At 42.7% G+C, this 15,377-nt stretch overlaps 1 protein-coding gene across 1 annotated transcript; it reads right to left on the bottom strand.

The window, feature by feature from the left end:
* Positions 1-1,355: 1,355 nt before the first annotated feature.
* On the bottom strand, positions 1,356-8,439 carry Faslg (Fas ligand). Its single transcript, XM_059280782.1, has 4 exons — positions 8,022-8,439; positions 7,254-7,299; positions 2,783-2,839; positions 1,356-1,814 (listed from the first exon to the last, which is right to left on the bottom strand). Exons 1-4 carry the CDS (start codon positions 8,376-8,378, stop codon positions 1,420-1,422), a joined length of 855 nt encoding a protein of 284 aa, XP_059136765.1. The 5' UTR covers positions 8,379-8,439; the 3' UTR covers positions 1,356-1,419.
* Between the last annotated feature and the right edge of the window lie 6,938 nt (positions 8,440-15,377).

The raw sequence follows: 15,377 nt of genomic DNA, 5'->3' as shown, positions 1-15,377 counted from the left end.
TAGGCACTGGGGTGTGTTTCAGTTTTCAACTTTTCCTCCCAACTGTGGCTTCAAAAGCCCCATTGGATCATCTATACAAAGTTCTATTAAACATACACATTAAAGAGCCTGCACTAATATTACACACATACCAACTCTTTCCTGCACATCAGAAGGCAAGTGATCCATCAGACTGCAAAGTGAGCTAAGAACAAGAACAAAAAAGATCAACTCCAGGCTTTTTACTGCAAAGCATGTGTCCTTTCCACTTTGCCATGGTTCTTGCCCCAAAGAAGAGTTGCCATCAAATATGTAGATATTTGGGTCACCTTAACATTGGCCATAATGTTGGTAAACAAAACTCAGGGTAATGCGAGGTCCAGAGGAAAGCAACTAGAGAGAAAAAAGAGAAACAGACAAAGATGGGAGAATTTGTCACACAGCTCTACTCACCATTGCAAATTCTTCTCAAAATGCTCCAAAGTCATTATGAATGAAGAAGCCATGGAGAAAAGAAACAATAAGCACATCTCACTGATTTCCAGACACTATATCCTTAACGCTTTTTCTATATACTACAATATAATTTTTATTTGTCTCTCCATTAAGATACACAAAATATATAAATACTGGTTGTATTAAAGGAAATACAGCATCAGTAGCTGATAATAAAAGATTTTTGAAGACTATTAGAGTTTATTGCCAAGAAACATTCAGATATCTACTACCATCAAGTGTAACACATGTTTCTAATATGTACTTCATAATGTTCACATTCTATTTATATGACTCTCTAGAATCTGTCTGTCTTCTCTCTCGTACATACAAACACACACAGACACCATTGCACTGGAGGTACACATGCTGTATAGAGGATGATTTGTGCCACAAACATCTCTCTTAGTTCTCTGTTAGCATCAAAGGTTGGCTCAGAAAACACCGGTTAAAAGTAAAGATGCTGCCAATAGAACATTGGCCTCTTTCAGTCTCTAGCTTATCAGTCAAACCTGGCCCCCTTTCCCATCCCTTGTATATTCAAATCACAACTATATGTGTAAAAGACAGTCTCCTCTGAGGTAGCAAGTAGACCCACCCTGAAAGGCGAGTTTAAAAGTGTCCTCTTCAATGGCTAAAATGCTCTTGGCCATTTAACATCAGACAGTTCCATCTCTGTGCCTCTGCATCACCACATGGCAGCCCAAAGCTTTATGTTCCTCCATCACAGTCCTCCTTCCATCTGGCTCATGATGGAGGCATGAAGGACCACTCCATGGACCTCTGGGAAATGAAGGATAGCTGACCTGTTGAACCTTGTGATCACGAGGTCTTTGTGGCTCATTTAGTCTCAATCTCAATTGGTCTTAAGAAGACTCTCATTCAAGGCAATATTCCCAGTGTCCATAATAAGGAATAATCATAATTCTAAAGTGCTTTTTCTCTTTAAAGCTTATATAGGCCAAAAAAGGTCTTAGATTCCTCAAAACTAATCAGAGAGAGTTGAGATACGTTGACATATAAATGGTCAGCACTGGTAAGATTGAATACTGCCCCCAGATAGCTGCTGTGGCCCCACATCTTGCCAGTAGTGCAGTAGTTCAACATCTTCTCCTCCATTAGCACCAGTTCCCCTGGATACTTAGAGTTCCTCATGAAGACCTTATGGTTTAGGGGCTGATTGTTGCAAGACTGACTCCGGAAGTATACTTTGGAATATACAAAGTACAACCCAGTGTCATTGATCACAAGGCCACCTTTCTTATACTTCATTCCAGAGATCAGAGCAGTTCCATATGTGTCTTCCCACTCCAGAAGGACGGACCTGGAGTTGGGGTTGCCTGTAATAAACCAGAGGGGAACTTTCAGCCAGAAAGTCTCACACATCTGACAAGCTAAGCTTCCAAGGCAAAACTGTGGGCCCTTCCTTAACAAAAGCTCAGAATGTGGCAGCTGATGTAAAACTGACTGAGGAGTCAAAGCATGGTCCATCACTGAGGTTCTTCAGCACCTTTGTCAAACTGCCCACCCCAATGTAATCATCCATGTGATTGGGACGAATTTAGTGTGGGTCTCTGATCAATCTCAGGGAAGGTTGTTAGGATAATTTCAGCTCTCTGGAATAAACATTTTATGATCTAAACTAGATCCATAAAGGAAAGGATCTCCAGAGTTCCACACTGGACAAAGTCTCATGATTAAGTGGTCCACTTCCTTGTTTAGTTTGGATGCCTTGGCCTCTTATTTTGGGTTAATCCCCTTTCCTTTTATTCACACAGCATTATGTACTCACACACAAGTACTCAATAAGTGTTTGTGGACCCAGATGAACTTTTCTAGTCTCCAAGTAATTACAGGAGCCATAGTATAACTCTTCTTGTGATATTTACCTGCATTTTTAATGTTTATTTTTCTAATGGAGGTGCCCATAGTATATTGTACTAAACCACTTCTTCATTTTATAATATAGGCTGAAAGCCCACAAATGCCAAGACTATCTCTTCTTACTCAAAATAGTGCATCAGTCACCATCTGGTGCTCCACTTGGACTTATGCCACAAGTCCCCTTGCGGACTTTGGAATGGTTGAAAAGAGTGTACATTTTATGGGCAAGATCAAGTCATACACAACTTCATAGCATTAGGATTGACAGATTAGGGTCATGAGATCCCAGAGATATGAATGGTCTTGAGTGGTAAACACAACTGTCAATAATACTTTCCAAGAGACTACATGGAAATTGAGCAGTGAGTGGGTCCACATTTTTCCGAAGACTTTCTGTCCCCACCCAGTCCTTCCAGACACAAACCTGTTAAATGGGCCACACACCTCGGCTCTTTTTTTTCAGAGGGTGAACTGGGGTTCTCTGCATCATAGAGAGATAAAAGAGATGTGAAAATTATTATGAAAGATGTCAACTGCTACCTTGATGGGACTCTAAATCCCACCATTTAAATACAAGATTTTCAGAGCATAGGGAGAAATATTCTACTTGATTTTCTCATCAAGAAAATCTAAACTGTCTGACTCATGGTGAGTCTGTATTTCAAAAACAGTTTAAAAGGACAAGATAGAGAAAGACAGATGTATACATAAATTATATTATGATCAAACATTGTGAATACAAACTTGGCTGCACAAAGTAGCCGTTTCAGTTACCCCATTTAGAACTTGCCTTGGCCCCTTTAGGTCGAGATTATTGCCCTAATTATAATTGGCAAACAACATTAGAAGCTGACTGACTATAATGGTGGATGCAGTGAACCCCCCAGGCTGACTGGACACCCTGATTCTGCTGACAGAGTCTAGAAAGGACTACTGATTCTACAGTCTATTCCCAAATTGATTATACTAAGACCTCCTCACCGATCATGAGGTTGTCCACAATTTTACTCCATCATGTGGCCTTAGCCTGAGTTCCTCTTTGCATGGCATCAGCTTTACTCCCCAACTCCATCCCATCGAACACTTGCACACAGCATGAGTCTCATGACCTGATTATGCCCCCTTTTTCCCTGCCCCTGACTTGTGCTCATTCTGTCTTGAATGCCCTTCAGATGAGATCTCTGTGTTAAATTCCTATCAATTCTCTAAGAATCATCTTACACTGCTCTTCCTTTGGGAATCCCTTCCACCCCTTTTGTCAAATATGATCCTTCAACCTTTGAAGCCTAAGATCCCTCTGTCTTTGCCTCTCTTGATAGTTCTGGCTCCTCCCTGCCGGGGCAACTATAAAAATTGTCTTTATTTCCTTCTTGTCCAGGAAAACAGCAGCTCTCTGGAACACTTGATGATCTAAATGAGTACCAATGCTGCTGGGCTTTGGGATCCTGGCCACCAAGTCCTTCCCTAATGTCATTTTACTATCTAGTAAAGTCACAAGAGCATTTAGTATTATTTAGCACAGCATCAGTAAAATAAATTGAAGTCATTAAAATTGACAATATCTTTTCAAAAAAAAAAACACTATTTCTCTAACTTCAAATATTTCAGCTAAGGTAGAAATCTAGTACTGAGCTTCATGAATTCAGCTAACCAATCCATTCAAAAAATATTTATAGGAAGGTATTTGTGAACCTTAGGCTTAGGACTAGACTATAAAACACACACTGGGTGTGAAAATATCCCAGTCTACTGAGAACCTTATCTAAATAATCGTGACCTCTCTAGCACCTAGAACAACAAATCTTGAAAGAAGTGTGAGTGAGCAAGATAGACAAGACTGGACCTCTTGTATACCACAAACCACCCGAGCGGATGACCTGGCTTTCTGCCATGCACTAACAGGAAACGGAGCAAAGAACCACATGTTGCTTATCTTTATATTTCTTATAGAACCTAGTATAATATTACTTTCATAAAATATACTCCTATAATATCTGCTGGATAGGTCCTTGTATTTATCTAGAAATACAAGGAAAGACTTTTTCCTGCCTCGGGCTCTTTGTATGTGCAATGTGGAATGAATGCTCTCTCTCTCTGCTCTATGACCCATACACACAACTCTTCTCTTCAAGAGGCCTCTGATTGACCCCATGTGCATCAGCATAAACACTCTTGGTTTTTTGTTTTTGTTTTTGTTTTTGTTTTTTTTTTTTGGTTTTTCGAGACAGGGTTTCTCTGTGTAGCTTTGCGCCTTTCCTGGATCTCGCTCTGTAGACCAGGCTGGCCTCAAACTCACAAAGATCTGCCTGCCTCTGCCTCCCAAGTGCTGGGATTAAAGGTGTGCGCCACCACCGCCCACCCTGAAAACGCATTTTAAATGGAAGGAAAAAAATCTATAATAGCTATAGTATCTCTCTCAAAAAAAAGCACTTACTATATTGATTTGTTCTTTTCTTAGAAGTTAGAAACATGCATATGTACTTCATAATGAGTATTAAACTAAAAATGGCCTTTGATAACTTGTCTATTTACCTAACAATATAAAGTATGCAATATTCATGGCATTAAAATTTCTACTAGGTGGTCCTAGTAGATATTTTAGTTGTCATTCATGATGTTCTTCTATTAATGTGCCATGGTGTATTCAATTCATCTCCTATTCTGAGGGTTAGGTTTCTTCCAAATTGTTTTATAAGAAAGTGGTGGATAGGGCTGGAGAGATGGCTCAAAAGTTAGGAGTACTAGCTGCTCTTCCAGAGGACGCAAGTTCAATTCCCAGAACCCACATGACAGCTCACAACTGTCTTTAACTCCAGTTCCAGGGGATCTGGCACCCTCACTTAGATATGCATGCAAAATACCAATGAACATTAAAATAAAAATAAATAAATCTTTAAAAAAAAGAAAAAAGCCAGGTGGTGGTGGTGTATACTTTAAAGAAAGGAAGGAAGGAAGGAAGGAAGGAAGGAAGGAAGGAGAAGAAAGAGAGAGAGAGAGAGAAAGAGAGAGAGGAAGAAAGAAAGAAAGGAAGGAAGGAAGAAAGAAAGAAAGAAAGAGAGAGAGAGAGAGAAAGAAAGAAAGAAAGAAAGAAAGAAAGAAAGAAAGAAAGAAAGAAAAAGAAAGAAAGGATGGAAGAAAGGGATGAACACTATATATATAAATGTTTGTCTATACCTCCAACTATTTTCCTAAGAGAATCTTTTAGTGATGGGATTACAAAGCAGACTAATAGTTCAAGCCCTTGGAACAAACTTTCCTAGTGTTTTTCAGGATACCTACAGCAATTTCCATGCATGCTGGATGAAACTTGTGGCAGATATGGCTCTTTTTTTCTCTCACATATTTGAAAATCTTTGTTTTCTTATTTTTGTGAATTTGATAGAAGAAATAAATATCCCTTTCTTTAATCAGCTCCTCTGAGTAGTAAAGTTACTCTTTTGACTTTCTTGTGACACTTTATCAACTTCTGGCCATCTACATTGATATAAAGAAGACAACGATTGGGGTAGGTAGAGCTGACTCATCTGTCCATTTGACCTTTATTCACTAAAATGACTCCATGGAGTGGGTGACGTGTGGGGGGGGGGGTGATCAACACCTGTACACAAGCCACGTTCCACCGACTTTCAAAGTGATTTCACTTTAGAAATCCTGAGAGGTTTCGTTTTTCTAACAAGACATTTCCACTGTGGCTCTGTAATCTGGGCTTTCTGGTACTTAGAGACTTGAATGCAGAGCTGAAAACCAGAGCACACCATGGTGGCCTCTGCAAGAGCATGTATCCTCAGGCAGGAGCTGATTGGTCACTCTCTGAGTAGGAAGCCAGCTCTCCTTAATGGATGGCCACTGTTGCCTGTTGCCTTTCAGCTGCCTTCAAATGTATTAGGATAAAGCTGCTCTATTGCTTTTGCAAAGGCAACTGCTTTGTATCATTTCAGGGCCATTATTGAGAGGTGAGAGTTTCTCTATGAATCAGAAAGCCCTATAGGTAACAAGGCACAGAGGGGGTTGGCTGTTCTCCTGGACGACCCAGTTTCATACCAGGAGGATTGGGTATTGCATCTAATTGGTCCAGTATTTTGTATCTCTTCTGGAAAATGGAAAATAGACCACCTTCTCTATAAGCTCCTTTCCAAATTCATGAACCTGACTCCAAGACAAGCAAAGCAGATCCTGAAATCTCTGTTCAATCTCCTGAAACCATGAGGTTTTATGTTCAAACTGGTCATTTTCCTCTTAGCCTGGATTTAATATGTATATGTGAAGGGGGTGCTTTATCATCAAACTCATCAAGGGCATCTTAAGTCCTCTGTGGGAAAGATGTACAGTCCTATGAACAATGGCTAAACTCTTCCCCAAGCTTTGTATGATATCAGAAGAAACACACTAAATGAATACAATTCATTTACTTCTTAAAATTGTTTTTTGCATCTTACAAAACATTTAAAAAATACAGCTTAATTCTTGAGTAGTCACTTTCAGTTTAAAAAGAAGAGAGGACATCCTAAGAAACACCTGTGTCTGCCTCTACCCCCCTTCTGTCCCGAGGAGTCACAGTCACCACTATGTGAGATGGGACCAAGATACCCAGGGAAAGAGCCAGGGGAAAAAGTCCAGGGCTATCTACATATGTGTCTCTTTCCAAAGTCAAGCCCAAATTCATTTGCATCATATGCAGTGTTCATTGAGATACACGACTATTGAGCAATAAACTGCATCCAATATTTTCGTGTAGTTCACAGAACCAGGCTGAACGCAGAGTCGAAGTTCCCCTGGATCTCTTGCCTAGGAATCCTAAGCCTGAGAACGGAGCAGACTCCCAGGCATCCTCCCAACATTGTTCAGTGTTGAGGACCACTTTAGGGAACTCAAAAGACACACATAAAAGTACTTACGTATTTGCTTTTCGAAAGATGATGCTTTGAGGCTTTGGTTGGTGAGCTAGTGAAAGAGAAAGATTCATACAATGAATGTGGAGTTATTTAAGGCAAACAGGCAGAAAAATCCCCATTAGTCCCTAGAAAGAGAACTCAGATCCTTTGGATCCTGCCTGGCTTAGACTCGGGACACAAAGTGGTATCTGGAGTAGTACTAAGACTGCCAAGTCTTTTCAAACAGATTTAGTCCACACTTCAAAGCAAGATTCAAAATTGTTTTTTCCCCTTGAATTGCTAATTGTGAAGGTGTAGAAGCTCAACACACTCTTGACAACTGAGAAAGGAATAATTATTTGCCTCAGATTCTCTAAAAGATGGAAAGTATTCCCTTTGACCAGTGGTCCTCATGTTGTGGTGACCCCAAACATAAAGTTGTTACTTCATAACTGTAATTTTGCTACTGTTATGAACCATAATGTAAATATCTGATATCCAAGATATCTGATATGCAACCCCTGTGAAGGAGTCATCCAACCACCCCAAGGGGTCGCGACCCACATGTTGAGAACCTCTGCCTTTAAGGCCGTGAGCCTGTTTCTCCAACTATAGAATAGAAATACTATAACAACCCTTTCCTAAAACGGAGGAGATTAAAAAGATCTTTACCATTAAAACAAACAAACTAACAAAAAAAAAAAACAAAACACCCAAATCACTGCAAGCAACACAGTGGCCCACATGCAGCAAAGGGACTTGGGGCCTTAGTAGTCCACGTGCCAGGCTTACCTCACGGAGTTCTGCCAGCTCCTTCTGCAGATGGAAGAGCTGATACATTCCTAACCCCAATCCAACCAAAGCCACCAGAACCATGAAAAATACCACTGGTAGCCATAGGTCTGGGTTGTGCTCATTCCTCTTCTTTAGAGGGGACAGTGGCGGCAGAGGTGGTGGTGGTGGTGGTGGTGGTAGTTGTGACGGAGGTGGTAGCGGTGACGGAGGTGGCGGCGGTGGTCTCCTCTGGTCTGGCCTTCCAGGCACAGAGGATGGACAGGGGAAAACTGACCCTGGAGGAGCCCAAGGAGAAGCGGCACTGCTGTCCACCCAATAAATTTGGGGACACGGATAATTCACGGGCTGCTGCATGGCACCCAGCACCGGGGAAAGCTTGTCTTCTCTCAATCTTGCGGAGACTCTTGGAAGTGTGAAGGGCAGGACTCCTGACGCGGACTGTTCCAGAGAAGGTGAGTTCTCTTTATAAAGTTTCCATAGTCAAGGGAAACACCTCTCTCTCTTTGCGTCTCTGTGAGACACCCACTCACTTTGCACCGAAGCCGAGAAGCCTCAAAAAGCTCTCAGCAACCCCAGGAAGTTTCCGCCCACAAATTTCTGACGAAAAGTCTTCGAAATTCCAATTGGCGTTTCAATGCGGCCCGAGAAGGCTGAGAAGTACCTGCCTGAGGTCCCGTTCAGCAAGTCAGCCCCGGATTCACCTTGAGGACATTAGCTGTTCCTCAGCTGCAAAGAATGAATGTCCCGTGTGGCATTTTGGTGCTGATGCTCTGGGAAAAGACCGTGGAGTTTGGCTAGAGAAGCTATCCTCATGTCTTAGCTTTTGCATGGGTTATTTAATCCCCCGCTGCTGCCCCTTCCCTCAGCTGAATACTACCTCCCAGAGCCTTGCAGATCACCTTCACTACATAGTTGAGAGGGTAAGACCTGCCCCACCCGTTCCACAGATTAGATCAGAGGTTGCAAACCACCGGCCTATGCGTCTTGTGGTACCAACAATGTTGTTTCATTACTTGCCTTTTTCAAAACTGGGATCACACACATTAAAACTACATACTTCGATTCTCTTTGAAAACAGTGGAATATTAGACACCCCGGCCATCTCTGAATGCTAGTTAGCTGCCACCCCAAATTGTCGCACTTGTTCCCAGCTGCCCTGTCCCCACTGTTGCCTCCTATCCCACTGCCCTTGAGAAGTGGCCTTCCAAGCCTCTGCAATCATTTGTCTTTGCAATCCCTGTTATGGTCACCAGATGAAACTTGACATGCCCAACTCAGAAGCGTTTGGGATAAGCAACCAATAATTTTTATGGCAACTGTGCCTTAACCATCCCATAGAACATGCCAAAACTTCATTCAACAATTACATCAAATTGAACTCAATATCTTATGCCTTTCTAAAACTGTCCCTTCTGCCTGGGTTGACTTCCCTCTTCTGGCCACACACACACACAACATTTACGTCTAATAAGCTCTAAGAACTCAGCCTTGGTTCCCCTCATTTTCCCATATAAGCTGTGTAAATCCCAATAAACTCCTATATACCGCCTTTGGGGCAAGCTCTTCTTTTGAAATGTTCTTAGTTTTTATTTCATGCTTTGGGGTGTTTGAGATGGTCATCCTGCCTCTCTCAACTACGCCAAGCCAACACTAAAAGTGTCATTTCCTGGCAACTGCCCCACCCCAGCTGCTAATCCAGCCCCTTTCTCCTGAGGCCACTCTGTGGGCAAGCTCATGCTTCCGGTCATCAGGCCTGGCTTTTTTGTTTTCACCTGAGACACGTTTTTTAATCCTTCCCTCATTCGCTGGTGCTGGTTAGTCTCTCCTTACTTTCCTACCTCCCACTCCCGGCATTCTTCAAAAATCATCATTCTGCCCTTCCATATCTCTCCTTACCCCTCCTTTGTTTCATTTTTTTGCTAGAGGAATCAGAAGCCCATGCCTACCTGTCCTCTACTGCCCTCCAGTCACAGGGAGAGGAGTACCTAGTCAGAAGAGACAAGAGAGAAACCTATGAAAACTGGTTTGGAGTTTGGTAGTACATTACACCCTGGCAAGATGAAGCAAGAAGAAACAACCCTGTGAACAGTCACAGAGACCCATCGCATTGGTACCCAAACCTTAGTAATGAACAGAAATCCTCATTCCAAGTAGATCTTAGCACTGTGGCTCCTGAGGGGAAAACTAACGCATGAGCCACCAGGCCGGTGGCCCCCATGTGCCAGAACCTCAAGTTGAGTTCTCTCAGTCTCCTACTCCTATGATTCCAGGGAATCAGCAGGAAAGTTGACTCAATAGGCTACAGGCTAGAGCTCTGGAAATGACTCAGTGGCAGCAGAGGAGGGGGAGGCATAGTCAGACAACCTGCTGTTTACCTTAACTAGCCTAGAGAAGCCCTCCAAGGCAAACTGCCAAGTAGACAGGACGATTGCACCTGTGAGCCAAGACCACAGTACACTCCAGGTTTGAGTTTACTTATGAGCATGAGCCTACGAGTTCAACTTCTCTAAGTACTTCTAAGATGCTCATTTAGCAGCTCAGTCCTATAGCACAAATTTTAGAAGGTCTTATTAATAAAATCAAACCTGGAGCCGGGTATTGGGGTGAATGCTGGAAGATCAGAGAGGCAGAACAAGCCACAGCCACCTCCCCTTGCCAATTCCTCAGCTGATCCTGTTTCCTCAGACTGGAAGCCTCTGTGTCCTCATCCGGAATGAATCTCAGCTGAACTGCTGCTCAAAAGCCTAAAAGCTTAACCAGACTCTAGTTCCTGGTCCTCACGCCTTATATACCTTTCTGCTTCCTGCCATCACTTCCTGGGATTAAAGGCTCATGTCGCCATGCCTGGCTGTTTCCAGTGTGGCTTTGAACTCACAGAGACCCAGACAGATCTCTGCCTCTAGAGTGCTAGGATTAAAGGTGTGTGCTACCACTGCCTAACCTCTATGTTTAATATTGTGGCTGTTCTGTTCTCTGACCCTAGATAAGTTTATTAGGGTGCACAATATTTTGGGGAACACAATATCACCACAACGTCCCTTGACACCAGCAGCAGTTCCAAGAGGACCATCCTAGCCTCTGCTTTGGTCTTTGCTTTGTAGTATCCACCTTTCTGATTTTTGCCAAGCATTATGAAGCCTATGAGGATAATCTCACTGTCTACTAATTGCCTTCTCTCTGGTTTCTTATGAGTTTGAACATCACTTACATATTTGCTGGGCAATCCATTCTTTTCCTGTTCTGTGTATATTCTGTTTGCCACTTAAAAGTTGTTTATCTCCTCCATACTGATTTGCAGGATCTTCTTATACTTCATGTATATTTTAGATGTAAACCCATAGCTGCTTTCAGACATTGCACATGTCTTCTCCCATACCCATAAAGATTGCACATTTGGGTTTTAATACACCCCAATCTCACTTTTGCTTATGAGTCAGGAGTCTCCATATTTTTGTCTATATGTGTGACATAAAGAACTAAGAGAAATCTATTTAAAAGACAGGAAGATTAATTTGGCTCATTGTTGGGAACTGTGCAGCCTAATTTCAGACCAGTATATGAGTGCTTGTCCAATGGATCTCCAGATAAGGCAAAAGCCCATGGGGACAGTTTCACTTAGCAAGGACCAGTGGACTTTAGGGACAGCACAGAATACTGCTGGGACCATGCAGCCTGCATGCTCTTTTCTCTCTTGTAATATTGATGATTCTTGTGGTGGTTTTAGTATCATTTTGTCAATCATGTATTGGACAGATGTGATCCTTCTGGGAAAACCCATTTTTTTTCCTTGAATATCTTCCCCTAAAATTCTTTGGGAGCTGATGCTTCTCAGGCTTCTTGTCTGGGGATGCCATCTGTCACTTGAGACCCCAGGAGCTGTTCTAATTCAGTGCTGACAGGATCGGAGGCAGATCATCACTATTTCTGTATATAAGTTTTGAATGGGATTGTTGTTCTTGCAAATGTGTACCTATGTCAATCACCTTTTAGTTTTGTAAAGACAGAATGTACCCAGCTCAATATTTGGCCAAACTAGCAAAATGATAAATGTTGTTTTTGGTTTAAAGATTTTTTGAGGTAAAAGTTGTGGGGGGGGGGGGCTGTATTTGACAAACTTGTTTTTGCCGGAGGTTAACATTGGAGGATGGGAAAAACTTGTTTGTTAGTATGGAAAAACATGCTTGTTTTGATGTATAAATAAAGATGGCTGAAGCTATTTGGGGCCGGCCACTTGTGTGAAACTCATCTGGTGGCTGGACACTTCATTTCTTTGCACCGACACCCCTTCCCTGTCTTAGGACCTGAACTCAGGCTGTAGCTGGACCGCAGCAGCTCAGGACTTCAGAGGGTTCAGTGCATGGGTGGTGTAGGTGAACCTCGTGGGTGGCATGGAGCTTATTATAGAGCAAAGCTGATCATCTCATTGGTGGCCAACCAGCACAGGGCCTGCTTTTATAACAAAGCTCTTTCCCACAATTATTCAGTTTGGTCTTCAAGAGGAAGAAGTTTGGTTTTTGTCTTTTTCTAATATGAAAGGGAAAGCTATCAAGAGTAACTTGTTTCTTATTACACCAGACTGAAGGGGGCTGTCAACAGCCTGTGATGACAATAACAATGGGTAGAAATTATCCTTCAGCCCTTTATACCACATGCAACAGTACTGTTGTGACCTCAGAACTATTTGCTTCCCTTCTGCAGCCCATGGATATCATTCAGGGCTGGTCAAGAAAATGGAAGTTACTCTAAGTATGAGGAGCAATGAAAGACTTAATATAATGAAAGGCTGGGTTTAAAAAAGTAATTAAGGCCAGCTTTTAAAACCTTTAAAGGATGGAGGTCTTGTTACAACCAAAAATTCTAGTTCCTAATAGCATTGAGATTGGTGATGGTTAGATGGCCACCCAAAGACCATAGGAAAATACCCGATAGCCTCTGCTATATTCACCTGTCCTCCAGGAACCACTGTGAAGAGTAGGTGCTTCTCCTTTCCATCTTCTAAGCCTCACTCAGTTGTCACTTATCGATGGACTCTAATTAGGGGATCCTTCCTGTAACGGAGAATAGGAATGATAATCATAATCTCTAGACTTTATCTTCCTGGAGGCAGGGTAGGGGCGGGAGTAGAAGGATGGAGATGGTACTGAGCATTAACAAATTGTATGTTGTGCTCTGTGTCTACTTTTTCACCATCACTGAATTCAGAAGTAGATCTTGGCGGATGGGTGAAGGCAAGAGAGTCCCAGGTTGGGAACAGGACCCCTTGATAAGAAATGAGAGTCTTCTGCCACCTCAGGCAGGAATACTATGTGCTCCATGAGCCAAGGACACTGTAGGTGTTAGGAGTCGGTCAGCGGGTGGCTTTACTGTTGGAGCAAGATTACACTGCATTTCTTCCACTAAGGTGGATCATATGATTCTTGAAGTTGCTACTTCTGCAAATTTGAATATGATCTTATCACGGTACTATTTCAAACAGCACATCAGTGGCTTCTCGTTGATCTTAGGATAAAATTTGAACTCTATACTTGTTTGAACTTGTTTACTTCCAAGGCCATGAAGGATCTAGGCTGTAACCACAATACAAGTTGACAGTCAAGCCAAAATTATAGCCCAGAGAGGGTCTAATGTGAGAACAATCATAAGAATATTCAAGACTAGTTCATAAAGCAGTATCTCCAAGTGCCTAAGGGTGAAGAGTCTAGTGCCTATGGAGTAGCAAGGAAATGAGACAGTGTGTGAGGCACCCCTTACAAGTATCTATTAAGGCTGGAAATGTGTGGGTCTTGTGGGCACCTATCGATGGACAATGCCTCACGTACTCCAGGCTGGCCTCACACTCACTATGTATGTAGCCAACAATAAATCTGAACTTCCAATCCTCCTACAGCCACACCCTAAGTGTTGGGATGGCATATGTGGCCACCACACTTGCCTATCTTGAGGGATCTTTTACGGGACTCTTTTGGATGTTTGAACTTCTTTATTTCAAAAACACATGTCACGGTGGGTTTGTGGGAAAGCAAACTCACCAAAAGCTGACTTAAATGTCAAGGTTTTTGCTTTTGTCACCCACTATTTCCTCTGAGTACTTTGCAGATATTGGGCAGGGCACGCAGCTGGATGCTTTGAGAGCCTCCCAGCCTTAGGGGAAATCTCACGAGAAATCACTTTTAAGCACACACTTAATCTGTTTGTTGCCGATTTACTTACTGTCTGTCAGGGACCTTGGAAGAACAGGGAAATGAGAGCCTCTCACAGTGGCTATTTTATAACCCTCCCCAGAGCCCAATGTGAAAATTATCGCCACTGCTGCTGCTTTAGACATAACAGAGACTTGGTGACATAAGCAATAGAAACACTTTTCCTCCCGGTTCGGAAGGCCAGAAGCCCAAGGTCCGATGGCCACAGCAGGCGGGTTCTGAGGCCCCTCTTCTCGCCTTGCCCCGTATTTCACAAAGATGAGAAGATTTCCCCAAGATTCCAAGATCCCACAGGCAGAAAGAATCAGGAAGAAAACATGGCCTGTTTCCTGGTGTCTTTCCACCAAGTTAGAGATGTCTGTAAATGAAAATACACAAGAGTTGGTCTCTGTTCAAGGCCACTCTCATGTGTGTTCAGCACCTAGTACACTCAAGGCACCATGGAGGGTATAAGGACAGGTCAGAGGTCATAGCCCCAGGACCCCGAGACACTGAGTGGTTCATGTTCCTACTATTATCCTCACTCTCTGGACTTCTGCACATTTGTGGTTTGCATGATCAAATATGAATTCAGTGTTCTTTTGAGATGAATTGAGACCAAGAGTGGAAAGAAAGATGTATTTATTCAGTGTCTACTACACACCAGGCAGAGTTCTAGGAACAATCTACACCAACTTTGTTTGATCCTCAAGGAGTCTTCTTAGATAAGTATTATTATCTCCACTTTGCAAATGATTCGGAGAAGGTAAAGAACTCAGGAAATAGTTGAACTTGAGTATGAATTCAGGTCTTTCTGGCAGACCTCTTTGCACCCATTAACTTCATCTTCTCATACCTGTCTCTGCTCACCTGAAGATGCTCACACCCTCTCAGGATGCCCTTCAAAAGTAAGGTTCCCCAAATATTGCTTACTTTCCTTACTGTTACCAAATACTTGACCAGGAGTCACTTAAGGGAAGAAGGCCTTCGGTTTCGTTTGGTTTTGGCTTACAGTTAGATACGGCCCATCCTGGCAGGGATGGCATGGCAGTGGTTGGTCACATTACATCTGCAGTCAGAGAAACACAGACCACACAGAAAGGGGGGCAAGGCTATGAAAGCTCTGCCCCCTCCTCCAGCACATCCCACTTCAGAGGCCCCACAGTCTCACACA

The sequence above is a fragment of the Peromyscus eremicus genome, chromosome 15 (assembly GCF_949786415.1).
Source record: "Peromyscus eremicus chromosome 15, PerEre_H2_v1, whole genome shotgun sequence".
Classification (NCBI taxonomy): domain Eukaryota; kingdom Metazoa; phylum Chordata; class Mammalia; order Rodentia; family Cricetidae; genus Peromyscus; species Peromyscus eremicus.
This window is presented reverse-complemented; position numbering and strand designations above follow the sequence as displayed.